Source organism: Aristolochia californica, unplaced genomic scaffold (genome assembly GCF_029961685.1).
Source record: "Aristolochia californica isolate CCGP_79_NKW_82.1479 unplaced genomic scaffold, dmAriCali1.0.hap1 SCAF_8, whole genome shotgun sequence".
Classification (NCBI taxonomy): domain Eukaryota; kingdom Viridiplantae; phylum Streptophyta; class Magnoliopsida; order Piperales; family Aristolochiaceae; genus Aristolochia; species Aristolochia californica.
In genome coordinates this window covers 1,413,584-1,428,333 of record NW_027182279.1, presented here as the reverse complement: position 1 = coordinate 1,428,333, position 14,750 = coordinate 1,413,584, and the positions used below count along the sequence as shown (strand labels likewise).

Here is a 14,750-nt window from a genome sequence, read left to right as displayed (position 1 = left end):
TCTTGGATTCCTGTATGGTAGCTTACAGTTCAATGATACTAAATTCATCATATTATTCTCTTTATTTATTTTATTTTTTATTTTTTTATATTTAAATATAAGTTGGAGCCTAAACCCGACTCGAGCTAGATTCCAATTTTAGGCTCGAGTTCTAGTTCGAAGTATCGAACATATGTAGATTTGAACTTGGCTCAGCTCGATACGACTCCTGTTAGAATGGTCAACTTTGACTCGACCATAGTCAGACCCAATCTATTGAAACTTAAATTTGTGTTGACTCAGGTCATAACACCATGATACAACTCTTATGTCAACTAACAACCTAACTTCACCTGTATAAATACCGATTTATTATATGAGAATTTTGAAATAAGTTTTGCTTTGGGCCTTATATGAAGTCACTGTTTAATAATAATACACATTATAACTTAATTTTAATTAATTTTGATACGATCTAAGTCATAAGTTATTCGTTACAATTTGATGGGCTCAAGGTACCGACTTTTTGGCAAAGAACGGATGCATTAATTCAAATTTGAATAGATTTTCTTTCATCAATTTGTATAAAGCCTAAATGAATGACCTGATAATGTTTCACATGAAACAAAAATTAAAAAAATCTCAAAGGGATTTAGAATTAATTTAACATTTGTTTAGTGAACTTATTAAAAAGGTTAAATCGATTAGATTTAAAAATAAGGGCATTTTTGTCATTCCTCTAACAACTTGAAACCCAAGGTCAACTCCCGAGTCAAAATCTCCCCAACGTGCTCAAAATAGAAAAAACCAAATCTCCTGTCACATATCACGTGTGGGTAAGGGTAAAACAGACATTTTCCCCAATATCCCAAAAACTATAAAAAGCAAAAAATCGCTGAGCTCAATTTCAGAGACGGGGGGGCACTCGATCCCAGAGAGGAAGAAGAAGGAGCAGCTGCCCGAATCTCCATTGGAAGGGAGAAAGGGAGAAAAGAGAAGGACACCCACTTGCAGAAATCTGCTTTCCCCTCTCTTTTCCCTTTATCTTCATTTCCACAAACGTCATCGCAGGCAGCTTATTCTCCTTCTTCGATCGTCATCTTCAATGCCGACGTCGTCCTCTCCCTCGGGTGAAACCTCCAAAGGAAACGCGTCTTCTTCATCTCCGGACGAATGCGGTGATTGGTCGACACGGGAGAACAAGGTGTTCGAGAACTCGTTGGCGACGTATGGCGAGGAGATGCCAGACCGGTGGGAGAGGATCTCCGAGCAGCTGCCGGGGAAGACCCCTGAACAGATTAAGAAGCATTACGAATCCCTCGTCGAAGACTTGGATTTTATTGACGCGGGGAGGATACCGATCCCGCAGTATGCGAACGACGAGGAGGATTCGGATGAGTACTCCGGGTTTAGAGGGTTGAAGAAATCGAAGCATGTGGTTCGGGAGCAAGAGAGGAGGAGAGGGATTCCGTGGACTGAAGATGAACACAGGTGTTTTCAACTACTCGATTTTGAAGAGTTTTCGTCGTTTTATCCTTTATTATGTTCTGCATGTTCCTTTTTTTTTATTCATCTCTCAGGAAATTGTTTTGTTTTCTTCTTTATTTTAGTTTTACTTTTCGTTGTTTTTCCATTGTAATGTGGTGGGCATTTCATTTTATCCATCCGTGAGTTTCTGGGTTCAGCTTCTCTGTCCCTCTGTTTGCTTTTGTTTAATTTAATCCGCTGGAGTTTCAAAGATTATGCTTGAATTGGAAAGTTTTGGTTTTTTTCCCCCTGTCCAAACAACCTTCCAGATTTCTGTGCAATTTTATATAGTTTCAGGGATGTATTTCTCTTCTGAAAGTGATGTTTTAATCCGTTTCTCGTCGTTGCTTTACGTTTCTTATCATACCAAAATGAAAAAAATTGTTGAGTACTTTTGTATTGGTTGAATGCCTGAGTGTTATTAAACTTCTTTTTAATGATTAAAACCAAAATATTTGCTGGAATCCTTCTAAAGATGCAAATTCTGGTCCCAAGCCTCCTTTAATCGGGTACACAATTATATCTGGAGCAAATAAATAATCCTGCAGCCATAAATTGCTCTGACAAGAAAACAATTTCAGATTAATAATCCACCCTCTTCTCTTCCCTTCCGTTTTTCTTATCAAATCCTTGTTTTCTTTTGTCATATTTCTCTGTTTTGTACTCCATTTTTGTGCTGTAATCGTCCAAGAATATGAATGAAGCTCAAGAACAAACATCAAACAGCAACAGCATTTTAAGAGGAATTAATGGAGAAATAAAAAAATAAATAAACCAGAAGAAGTTTTGCCAAAATTTCAATCTTTCGTGCTCACTCTCAGGTTATTTCTAATGGGTCTCAACACCTACGGGAAGGGCGACTGGAGGAGCATTTCCAGGAACTTCGTGATCAGCCGAACACCGACCCAAGTGGCCAGCCATGCCCAGAAGTACTTCAATCGCCTGAACAGTGCCCAGACAAAGGAACGGCGGCGGCCGAGCATCCACGACATCAGAAGCGTCGGAAGCTCCGACGTCGTAATCTCTATGAACCCACTCCCCCACGGCTCCCCCTGCTCGAATTTCGCCTCTTACATCGCCTCCTCGCTGCACTCCTCCAGCCTGCCGCCGATAACAGGGGCCCGCAACGAAGGAATGAGCAGTTACTCCATCAACGATTTGATGGGGGCGCCCGGGAGCTACCCACCGCCGGCGACGTCCGCCGGAGGATTTGGAGCTTTTACGTCGAGTAACTGGACGGTGGCGCCGGCTTATGTCTCCTATGCGCGGAACTCGACAATGGGGATGCAGTAACGAAAGGGGGGAGGGTCCTGTACAGCTGGAAGACCTGTTTCTCTTCGCTATTGAAGTGTTTTCTTTCTTCTTTCTTCGTGAGTCTTCATCAAATGTATTTTTTTGCTCAGTGCGCTGCATCCGAGTGGCTTGTTTACTGTTCACTGCGGCTGCCTTGCGTGTGTGAGCTTTCTGTGTTGGAAGGGAGAACTCCGGGGAGATGATGAAAGAATTTCATTGTAAAGATTCAAGAAAATTACAAAACAATGGAGAAACCTTGATGAAAGGATGGCTGAGATAGCTGCATGTTTCGTAATGGAAGTTACATCTAAAGCCTAAACCTAAAATCTTAAACCCTATTTATTCTATCGAATCTGGACGCGACTGTGACAATCCTAGAATTGTCAATCAAACACTACAATAATAAACCAGTATTGACTTAATTCCTATTTTACTCTCAATCTTGTCCCATAATCACATAACAGTACTCCTTTAATATGCGAAATGCAAGGTTAAAATAGTAAACTCAATGGCCAAGGATTTAAGACGTCAGGGTTTAAGCACCGAGTCGAGTATCGACTAGAGTACGGTTCTTGGCCTTGCGTTTGAATACAGCAGACGTGGAAATGCTCTGGGCGATGAATTCGATTCATGGCCCGTGCGATTTTCTGCGATTCGAAACTCGAATCGACGATCACGTTGGCGAAGTTGACATTCAAATTTAATCTCTTTTTGGGTCGTTGCCGGATACGGGGGAGTTCCCACAAAATTGGGTGTTCTGCAGATAGCGGATCCCGCGAAGAAGTGGGACTTTGTTATTTGGTTTGAGTGCGGTGAAGAAGCAAATGAGGTGAATCTGGGTGGTGACATTTGCTTTTTGGTTTGTTCTTTTCTTTTCTGGAAAAAGGGTGAGAACTTGGTGGATTTTTTGCTATACTTTTGTTTAAGTTTTGCTTCGAGGATGAAGAAAGTGTCGCTTGACAGGAGCCGAGGTGGGGGTGGAATGACACTAAACAGGAGAAATTCAACTTTTTCCCTTCTTCCTCATTTTTTTGTAAGTTTCTGATATCAGACTTGATTGTGAGAAATTGAAAGGAGTCGTTTTTAATAGAAAAATGAGGGTGAAGTTTTGAAGGTACGAGAACGGACTACTCTTCTAGTTGTATATCTGGAGTTCTTTTTACAACTTTTGAATGAGCTGAATTTGTGGAGAATAAGAGGATCTCTGTTCGTGTTGGGTGTCTGCGGCGAAGAAGGAAACCATTTTTTTTCTGGGAAAATGATATGGGGACATGGTAAACGCGAGGATGGATCGAGAATCTTCTCTCCTTAATATTATGCCGTTTGTACAGTTGCAGGAATGCTCAGTGCTGGAACAACCCATCTCGCGATTACCCCTCTGGATGTTCTCAAAGTAAATATGCAGATCAGCGATTGCCATACACTAGGTTTTGTTTTTCTGCTACTTCCATTTGCATAGTTCTGATACTGGTATCGTTTTACTTGTTCCTTGATGCATCTTCTGTGACAATGGCTTTCTCCAAGAAGAACAAAAGTCTTTCTTCTTAGGTAACTGTTAGCATGTGAGTTTTAAACACATTTTGCATGTTTAGACGGTCTATCGTATACTTGAAAGATGTTAGTGAGGTCACTTTGCCAGAGAAAGAGTACTCTGGGATCTGTTTTCTGTTTCTTATTTAACCATTTGAAGATTTCTTGTAGTTTCTGTAAATATAGAGATTCACGTGTCATTGCACAAATATGTTTTGAACAGGGAAAAGATGTTTATGGTGCATTTGCCTTTTTTTTTTTTTTTTTATCAGATCATTTTGCAATTCATTGGGTTTATTAATTTTATCTTAGTTCTGTGAGTTGCCGTGGTTCGATGTGTGCATTGCTCACCCTGTAATGACTTGATTGAAGTCCTTAAAGATTTTTATAAATTAGCTGCTTTTTGGTTCATTTAACGAGAATCTGCAATCTTCATCCTTGTTTTACAAGGGAAAACTTTTATTCTTGAGTCTTGACTTCCAGGAAAATAAATAAATACTGTTAATACACAAGATGTGAGCAAATACTGTTATGCACTGAAAAGGAGTTCAACAAGAAGATGATTTAGTTTTATTTTTTACTTGTTCCTTTTGTGGGTCAAGATGTTCCAAATTTTAGCCTATTGAGAATTTTGTGGTTTGTTTTTTCCTTGTCCTCTATCTTATTAACTGTTTGATAAGTACTATACTTTCAACCAATTTGGCGAAAACTGTGAAGGAGCATGCCGCAGATTTCGAGTGGAACTCTCTGGTTCTTCGATTCCGGCATTTGAACGGTACCGGTAATGTCTTCTGTCTCGTGCTGATGCACTTGGGTGAAAGCAATTGTCGTCTGACCGCTTTCAAGCTCCCCCCATCTGCGAGAATCATCCAAACGACGGACTTTGCAGCCAAAGGCCTGCGCGTAGAAAGCTTTGGTGACGTATTTGACATAAACCATGGTGTAGGCAAATGTAGGTTGCTTGCTGGTCATGCTTCTTGATCTGATTTGGTAGAGACGAAAGGAGTTGCGGTAAATCTTCATTGGGGGAAGACCTCCATCTTCGTTTCTGAGTGAGCTGTGCCTTACGGATCGGCTTCAGCACTGGGTTCTGTGGATCAGCTTCAGCACCATTTCTGAGCAAGCTGAGTCAGACCTCCACGGGTTCATGCTGTCAGTAGTTTCCACTCGATCGTGCCGTGAACACTACGGTCAAACAACATTGACCCGAACGGCTCCTTATCCTCCTTCACAGTTCAGGCAGTAAAAAAAAGGTCAACTAAACTTCGACAAGTCAAGAAAGTTTTCACCTCTCTTCAAAAGTTTTCTGCCCAACTCCCTCGTCTCTTCGTCCTATCCAAGACATTGATCTCGAAGGTCAAAAACGCTAATATGTTGGGTCAAACCTCAATGGTCACTGAATCCCTTCCTCTTCTTCTCCCCTTTCATATTGTAATCCATGTGATTACCATTAAACTTTCCTTCACGATCTACCTCCTCTGGAAAAGCTAGTTTTTTCCCTTGAGAGTCAAAATCTCCTCAACTATGTGGACAGAACCCTAGTGCCATCACCTCAGCTTGCCGCCATGCATTCTACCATCCCCACTGCTGAATATTTGGCATGGAAAGAAATAGATCAATGTTTTCTCAGCCTTCTCCTTTCCTCCCTTACCGAGGAGGCAATGGCCGAAGCTGTTGACCTCTCCAATGCACGCGAGGTCTGGCTCGCATTGGAAAATGCCTTCAGCCACTGGTCGAAGGCTCGTGAAATCTGTCTCAAGGACGATCTCCAATAGCCGAAGCGCAACAATCAATCCATTGCCACCTACACCTGTGTTTTCAAGGGTCTACCAGCTTCATGAGATCGGTAGACCTATCGACAACACTAACACACTCCACCGGTTTCTTTGTGGACTCGGCGTCGATTTCTCCACCTTCTCCATCACACAAATGGCCTTCACGCTTCTCCCTTGTTTCTCCGATATCATCTCCAAAGTCGAGAGCTTTGAGCTCTTCCAGAAATCGCTTGAGAGCCTTGTTCCTCCCTCTTTGGTCGACCCAATGGTTCTGGCTACCATTATGCCAACCGAGGCTGAACCCATTCTGGGCAAGGGCGTCGCCCTCCTTGCTGCTCGATATGTTGCCTTGACGATCATTATGCTGATCGTTGCAACCAACGTTATGCCTGCAGCGAGTCCTGTGAGTTTTGCGTCCATCTTGTTGAGGCTTTCACTAGATCTTGCTCTCTAAATTGATCTGCACCCTTTGACTGGTTCTTGGATACTGGAGCTTCGGCCCATATGTCCAATGACCCATCCATCCTAAATCAGTCCACTCAGTTTGTTGGGAATGGTGCCTCCTTACCTATCTCATACACTAGTATTCTCTCTCCTACCCCAAATATTTAATTGTTAGACGTTTTAGTTGTTCCTCATCTCACCAAAAATCTTCTCTCCATTAGTAAATTAACTTTTGATTTTCTTTTATCCGTTATATTTACTAAATGAAGCGTGGCAACTCTGCCCTTATTTCTATCCTTAAGAATAAATCTTTACATGTTTTCAATGATTTATGACATGCCCGGCTTGGACATGTAAATCATTATGTAATTTCTTCCTTATATGAACAAAGACATCTTTATTGCCCTCTCCATCATTATGTAATCCATGTTAACTTGCGAATAATCATCGTTTGCCATATTCATGTCATAAACATAGGTCGTCTATTGTGTTAGATCTTATTCATTGTGACATATGGGACCCTTCACCCGTCAAATCCAATTTAGGATTTGCCTATTATGTTCTCTTCATTGATGATTTTTCACGATTCACTGGCTTTATCCTTTGAAATTTAAATCCGATTTTTATGTTGTTTTTCAAAAATTTGTGGAAAATCAATATTTTACCCGTATTGAAAATTTTCAAAATGATGGCGGAGGTGAATTTACTAGCACTTGCTTTCAAACTCATCTTCGTATTTCTGGCATTCATGATTAACTTTCCTGTCCATATACTCTTGCCCAAAATGGTCGTGTTGAATGCACACATCGTCATGTGATTGAGACCGATCTGACAATTCTTTTTCATTCTCATCTCTCTCCTTGTTTTTGGGTTGACGCCTTCAACATTGCAGCTTATATCATCAACCGTTTGCCCACATCAATTCTTAAAGGTAAATCACCGTTTGAATTTTTATATGGTTACTTTCCGAACTATGGAAATTTTCATCCCTTTGGTTGTTGTGTTTATCCTTGCTTACATGATTATATGTCTAATAAATTTTTGCCTCACAGTATTTTTTGTATTTTTTTGGGTTATAGTCCCTCTTATAAAGGGTTTCATCGCCTTGATCCTATCACCTCTCCTCTCTACATCACCCGCCATACTCAATTTGATGAACACAATTTTCTTTTCATCAAAACCTCTTAGGCTCAACCCCCTTCCTCTCTCCATTTTTCCCACTTTCTGAAACCTAGTCTTCTCTATATAGAACCCCCTCCTTCCTCTGCACACCATTCTCTGCCCATTACTCAATCCGGATTTAACCCGTTTGCTATTTGTACTGATCCGGTTGATGAGTCCTTACAGACCACTGATTCTTTTGCAAGTCCCTTGCCTCACCAGGTTTCCAGTCCATAACTTACATAGACAAGGATGTGTGTTTCAGACCAATTATCTACGTAGTGGATCCATTGAGCGTTTCAAAGCACGCCTTGTTGTTGTTGTTGTTGTAATATACATCATTTTAAAAAAAAAGAAAAAAAACACGCTTTGTTTCCAAGGGCTACCCTTTGGTACCTGATCTTGATTACATTGACACCTTTAGTCTTATTGTAAAGGCTATCACTGTCCGAGTTGTGCTCTCTATTATTGTGACCAACAAAATGGCCTCTTCACCAACTTGACGTTGAAAATGCGTTCCTCAACGGTTCTCTCTCACTGAAAATGTTTATGTGAAACAACCTCCTGGGTACGTTGACCATCGTTTTCCTCATCACGTTTGTCAGTTGCAGAAAACTCTCTATGGTCTTTCATAAGCACTCTGACATTATCTATCTACTCTTTTATATTGATGACATCATTGTTACTTGCAACAACTCAGCTCTTATAACCAGCTTCACTCGTAAGCTCAATTCTGAGTTTGCCATTAAGAATTTGGGTCCTCTCAATTATTTTCTTGGCTTTGAGGCTTCACCACTTGTCGATGGACTATTTATTAGTTAGCTCAAATATTTAGAGGATATTCTTACTCGAGCTCAGTTACTTGATAGCAAATTATCCGTACGCCTATGGTTATTTCCCAACATATATTCGATGATGGTTCTCTATTTTCGGATCCCACTCTTTACAGGTCTTTGACATTGCCCATCATGTCAACTCTGTTGGCCTTCTTTCGGTAGCCTGGCTTAGCGGGTTTTGGTGGCGTGATTCGTGACTCTTGTGAGAACTAGATCGTCTCCTTCTCCGGCCCTCTCGACAGCCGAGCTTCAAAGTCTACTTAATGGGCTTCGTGTTTTTTGCGATCATTGCTCTGGGCCCATCCTGATTGAGGGAGACTCCAAGGTGGTGATTGGTTGGTGTGAGAACTCCTCTGCGCCTCGATGGGGCCATTGGGACGCCGACACCTTTTTTGAAATTATGGATATTGTCAATTTATTTGACTATTTTTGGTCTCTCATTCCAAGGTCAGCAAATTCTATGGCTGATGCTTTAGCCAAGCAAGGAGCCTCCTTGCAATCTCTTGTTGTTGGGAGTTAGCTCCTCCTTTTTGTTCTCTTAATAAAATCACATGTTATAAAAAAAAAAAAATTCCTACTTGCTCCCACTGAAGATCATTTTCTTGCTATTAAACGTATTCTTCGCTATGTCAAAGACACCATTCACTTTGGTCTTACCTTTTGCCCATTTGCTACTCCTGGTGCTCTAGTTGCTTACTCTGATACTAATTGGGCAGTTTGTCTTGATACTCGTCGCTCTACCTCTGGTTACTCCATTTATCTTGACAACAATTTGATTTCTTAGAGTGCTAAAAATCAACCTATGATATTATGTTCCATTTATGAATCTGAGTATCATGCTCTTGTGCACATTGCACCTGAACTTTTTTGGCTTACGTATCTCCTTTGCGATCTTCACGTTCCTATTCCACAATGACCTCTTCTCTTATTTGACAAAAAAAATGCAATCTTCCTTAGCTCCAATCCAGTTTATCACAAGCAAGTCAAACATGTTGAATTAGTTTATCATTTCCTTCGAGAACTTGTTGTTGATGACAAACTTCACACGCATTATGTGCTATCTCACCAGCAAGTTGCCAACATTTTTACCAAAAGTATTTCACACCCTCTTTTTGAATTTTTTTGCTCCAAGCTTCACATTAGCTCCAATTCGGTGCTCAGCTTGCGGGTGTGTGTGTGAAGGATATCACGTTTTAATAGAAGCATGAAGACCGGTTTTCTATTATCGGAATCAGAGGCAGAAGACCAATTAGCTGAGAGGCAGAAAAATCGATTACTGTTGCATTTTTCTGTTGTAAGATCAATATAAATAAATGTAAATCCTCATCATCAATTCGTATGATTACAAGGATTTGATTAAATCTTTCATGGTATCAAAGCAGGTATTCATATGCAGGCCTCTATCCATATTATCCACTTGTTGAACTAGAAAAAAGGGCCTACACGTGAGGGGGAGTGTTAAGGAATAGTCTCACATGGATTAGTAAATAGAAAGGTCTTGGATTTATTAGTAGGAAAAGAGGCTTCCTAAATTAGCTAGTCATTGTGGGATGACTCTTAGACCTAACTTCACATGTTAGATTTAATTAAATCTTTGTAATCATCACACGTTGATGGTGAGGATTTGCATTTAATTTTTACTAATTTACAACAGAAAATTACAACGGCAAATTGGTTTTTTGCCTCTCGGCTAATTAATCTTCTGCCTCTGATTCCGGTAATAGAAACCTAGTCTTCAAGCTTCTATTACGGAGTGATATATTCCACAGTCCCCCACAAGCTAAGCGTCGAATTGGAATAGACGTGAAGCTTGGAGCAAAAAAATTCAAAAAATGGTGTAGAATACTTTTGGTGAAAATTTCGGCAACCTGCAGGTGAGATGGCACATACTACCTGTGAAGTTTGTCATCAACAACAAGTTCTCGAAGAAAATAATAATCTAATTCAACATGCTTGGTTCACTTGTGAGAAACTAGATATAAGTTCAGGAAGATTGCACTTTTGTTGTCACATAAAAAAGGAGGTTGCTATGGACTAGGAACATGAAGATAACAAAGGAGATGCGTAAGCTAAAAAAGTTCAGTTGCAATGTGTGCAAGAGCACAACTAGAGCGTGATATCGTAGGTTGTTTTTTAGCACTCCAAGAAATAAAATCGTCGCCAAGATAAACAGAATAGCCAGAGGTAGAACGACGAGTGTCAGGACAACTTGCCCAATCAGCATCAAAGTAAGCAACTAGAGCACCAAGAGTAGCTGATGGGCGAAATGTATGGCCAAACTGAATGGTGCCTTTGACATAGTGAAGAATACGCTTAACAACAAGAAAATGATCTTCAGTGGGAGCATGCAGGAATTAGCTAACAGAGTTGACCGCTAGGGCAATGTCAGGGCGCGTGATGGTCAAGTATTGAAGCGCAGAGACCTGTAAAGGGTGGGATCCAAAAATAAAGAACCATCAAAGGACAAATGTTGGGAAATGACCATAGACGTATGGACAAGTTTGTTGTCAATTAGCTAAGTTCAAGTAGCAATATCCAGTGCATATTTGAGTTGGCTGATAAATAGTCCATCAACAGTTAGCGAAGCCTCAGGGCCAAGAAAGTAACTGAGAGGACCCAAATCCTTAGTGGCAAAATCGGAATTGAATTTACGAGTAAAGCTGGTTATAAGAGCTGAGTTGTTGCTAGTAACAATGATGTCATCAACATAAAGGAGTAGATAGATAATGTCAGAGTGCTTATGAAAGACAAACAGAGAAGTGATAGCATGACTGTAGGAGCAAACAAGTTGAATGATAAAAGAGCTGAAGTGCTAGAACCAGGCATGAGGAGCTTGCTTGAGACCATAGAGAACTTTTTGCGACTGACAGACGTGATGAGGGAAATGGGAGTCAATGTACCTAGGAGGTTGTTCCATATAAACATTTTTAGTGAGAGTATCGTTGAGGAACACATTCTTGATGTCAAGTTGGTGAAGAGGCCATTTGCTGGTCACAGTAATAGAGAACATAACTCGGACAATGGTAGCCTTTACAACAGGTTTCAGTGTAGTCAAGACCAGGTACCTGAGTGTAGTCTTTGGCAACAAGGCGTGCTTTGAGAGGCTCAATGGATCCATTAGGTAGATATTTGGTCCGAAACACCCATTTGGAGCCCACAATGTTGGTGTTGGCAGGTCGAGAGCGAGGATGGACTTGCAAAAGAATCAGTGGCCTGCAAGGACTCATAGACCGGATCAGTACAAATAGCACACAGATTAAATTGGGATTAAGTAATGGTTGGAGAATAGTGTGCAGTGGAAGGAGGGAGTTCTGTATGGAGAAGACTAAGTTCTAGAAATTTGGAAAAATTGAGAGAGGAAGGGAGTTAAGCCTGAGAGGTTTTGAGGAAAGGAAAATTGTGTTCATCATATTGAGCATGGTGGGTAATGTAGAAGTGATGGGATCAAGGCAACGAAACTCTTTATAAGAGGGACTATAGACCAAACAAATGCATGAAATGCTCCGAGGCTAAAATTTATTTAACATATAATCACTTAAGCAAGGATAAACACGATAGCCAATTTCATAGTTCGGAAAGGAACCATATAAAAGTTCAAACGGTGATTTACCTCCAAGAAGTGATATGGGCAAATAGTTGATGATGTAAGTTGCAATGCTAAAGGCATCAACCCAAAAATGAGGATGAAAAACATGTCTTAGTTTCTTGTATATTATTATTATTATTATTATCTTGGGTATCCTTTTATCGCTGATGGTTCTTATATTTGTAGGTAAATCCTACCAAATATAACAGCATGTTCTCAGGTTTGAATGATCTTGTGAAAGAACATGGCCGATCTGCACTCTGGAGAGGTCGGGAAGGCAAGTTCTTTGGTTATGGTGTCCAAGGTGATCGCAAATTTGGCCTATATGAGTATTTCAAAAAGTTTTACACAGACATATTGATAGTACAGCATAGAAGTGTCATCTTCTTTCTCAGTAATGCATCTGCACAAGTTGTAGCAGATGTTGCTCTTTGCCCTTTTGAGGCCATTAAAGTCCGTGTGCAAACACAACCCAAGTTTGCAAAAGGGTTGATTGATGGCTTCCCAAAGTTCTATGCAACTGAAGGACTTTCTGGGTATAGAACTAATCAATCTGTATTCTTTTCAACTGGAAAAATTTTGGAGGTGTCTCATGAGGACCCATTTCCGTGCTTGCAGGTTGTACAGAGGCATTCTTTCTTTCTAGAAAACTATTTTCACTCTGTTTCTAGATAGCAGTTTTTTTTTCTTTTTCTTTTCAAGAGATTGCCATTTGAAAAAGAAAATATGTTTAGGTCTGTTAAGAGGTGTGGTCCTCTAATAATCTAGCAATGATTTAGTATAATGAGAAGGGGATCCTTAAATTCGTGCAAATGAAACAGTGACCAATTAATCAGCAACACAATGGGTTGTGGTGCAAAAAATATGAATTTGAAAATCCCAGTCCTTGGAGCTGGATGGTTAATTTTATAGGAGGCTGATAGGAAATTCTGTTTGGTTCAATAGCTCAATTCTTTTCAATTTTCCTTTTCTCTTAACCATGAGTGATTTGAAGTAGGACCCTTCAATCTGTAGGTCCAGGCTCCATGTGCTAGTTCTTTTACAGAAGCCAAACCCCTTTGTTTCTTAAGCATATCTGTTTTGGGACCTTGTTAGATGATACAACCGCAATACATTCTTTACCGTTTACATTTGGGCATACTAATCCGTAGAGAGTTGCACTTTGGCAGTTTCTTTCCTAATGTTCTCCACCTTTGTGCATTCTGTGGACTTTATTTACCAAATATTGTTCAAAGAAGAAAGGACTGCTCAAGAGCTCTGGTGCCATTGGAACTATGGTATCAAACACAGCAGATAATATATAGTCGCTTCTCTTTATGACAAGAAAGCCAACAATGTTTTGTAGGTAATCATGATTTATAGGTTAAACTTCAGCTTTATTTTACTTTTTTCGGATAACAACCATAATAAGTTGGAGAACTTGACCTGAATCGTTCTTTCTATGTGCAGGCGGTGAGAAGCATTGAGCTGGTCAATCTGTTTACTCGGAAGTCTTCCTCTTCGTCTCAATCTTTTGGGTCCCGTTGTGACCATGCAATGGTTATTCTATGATTCCATCAAAGTGCTAACTGGGCTGTAAGTGAACTCTGCTTGGCAGCCTCCTCTCTGGCATATTTCTTAGCTGTTCGTTTTGCTGCCTATTCTGCATTCAGTCACTTGTGTACATGAACTGAACTCTGGGCATTGTGCCACTCTCGGTAGAAAATGGTCCGATGATACCGGAGATATATTTTTGAGGAATGAGGATACAATCTCACTGGTTTACCATCAAATCTGAAGTAGGATGATTGTAACTCCTCCCTGCTCTGGGTTTGTCAAGTTCCTTTTTGCATGTTAAATATGTGACGAAGTTCACCTGAGGGGAGAGTTTATCAGATTACTAGCTCTTGGAGGGTTTTGTGTTTTCACATGACAGGATAAGGTGGTGACACTAACAGAGAAGCTCGACACGAAGAAATTGGATCTACTGAAACAAAAAAGTGTGTTGTTCCCAGGGATATGCACTTATCAGTTTCAGCAGATCTCAATCCCAAGCACTTTGTGATCTTTACATTGCTATGGACTTGCTAAATGAAAATGATAACTGGGGATTTATTATCCACAATACTTTTATCTTCCTGCAATTGAACTCCAAAGTTTGGATATGATATCTCAGGCCAACAAAAGTGGGGGTTTGAACAGTTACCCTGAGAACTTCAAATTTGTGGAGTAATATCGACAATGATGGCTCCAATGAAGAGCAACTTAGAGCCCCCCAGTGGAGGATGCAAGTCGAAGTTGTGCTGTTACCATACTACATAGCTCAGGCACAAGGCAGCAGGCAGCCTGCAGATTAAATTGGAAAAACCTTCGTTTCACTCCTTTTGGAAGGAAACACAGGAGTGGGAGCCTCATCTTGAGGTCGTCCTGACTCAGTTGAAGCAGGGCAGTCCGGGTTTCTGTTAACTGAAAAGGCCCTCTTCAATGTTGCTGAATTATATCATTTAACAGCGTTGAGTGGGAGAATGGGCATAGTTCCCATTTACTGCTGCATTTGTAAATCTCTATCTGCCCGTTGGATGCACCGTTGAAGGCCATTGGAGAGTTGTTTGTTTCAGAAACTCTTTCGTTTTTCATTTC

General features: G+C 40.5%; 1 protein-coding gene across 1 annotated transcript; it reads left to right on the top strand.

Annotated features, from left to right (window-relative positions):
- Window positions 1–929: 929 nt before the first annotated feature.
- On the top strand, window positions 930–2,950 carry LOC137939412 (transcription factor SRM1-like). Its single transcript, XM_068784682.1, has 2 exons — window positions 930–1,470; window positions 2,328–2,950. Exons 1-2 carry the CDS (start codon window positions 1,085–1,087, stop codon window positions 2,797–2,799), a joined length of 858 nt encoding a protein of 285 aa, XP_068640783.1. The 5' UTR covers window positions 930–1,084; the 3' UTR covers window positions 2,800–2,950.
- The last annotated feature ends 11,800 nt before the right edge of the window (window positions 2,951–14,750 follow it).

What these genes read in the sequence shown, in the direction of transcription:
- LOC137939412 (XM_068784682.1), top strand. Translation starts at nt 1,085, where the DNA reads ATGCCGACGTCGTCCTCTCCCTCGGGTGAAACCTCCAAAGGAAACGCG. An exon ending in TGGACTGAAGATGAACACAG is followed by an intron (nt 1,471 to 2,327) that starts GTGTTTTCAACT and finishes GCTCACTCTCAG; the next exon opens with GTTATTTCTAATGGGTCTCA.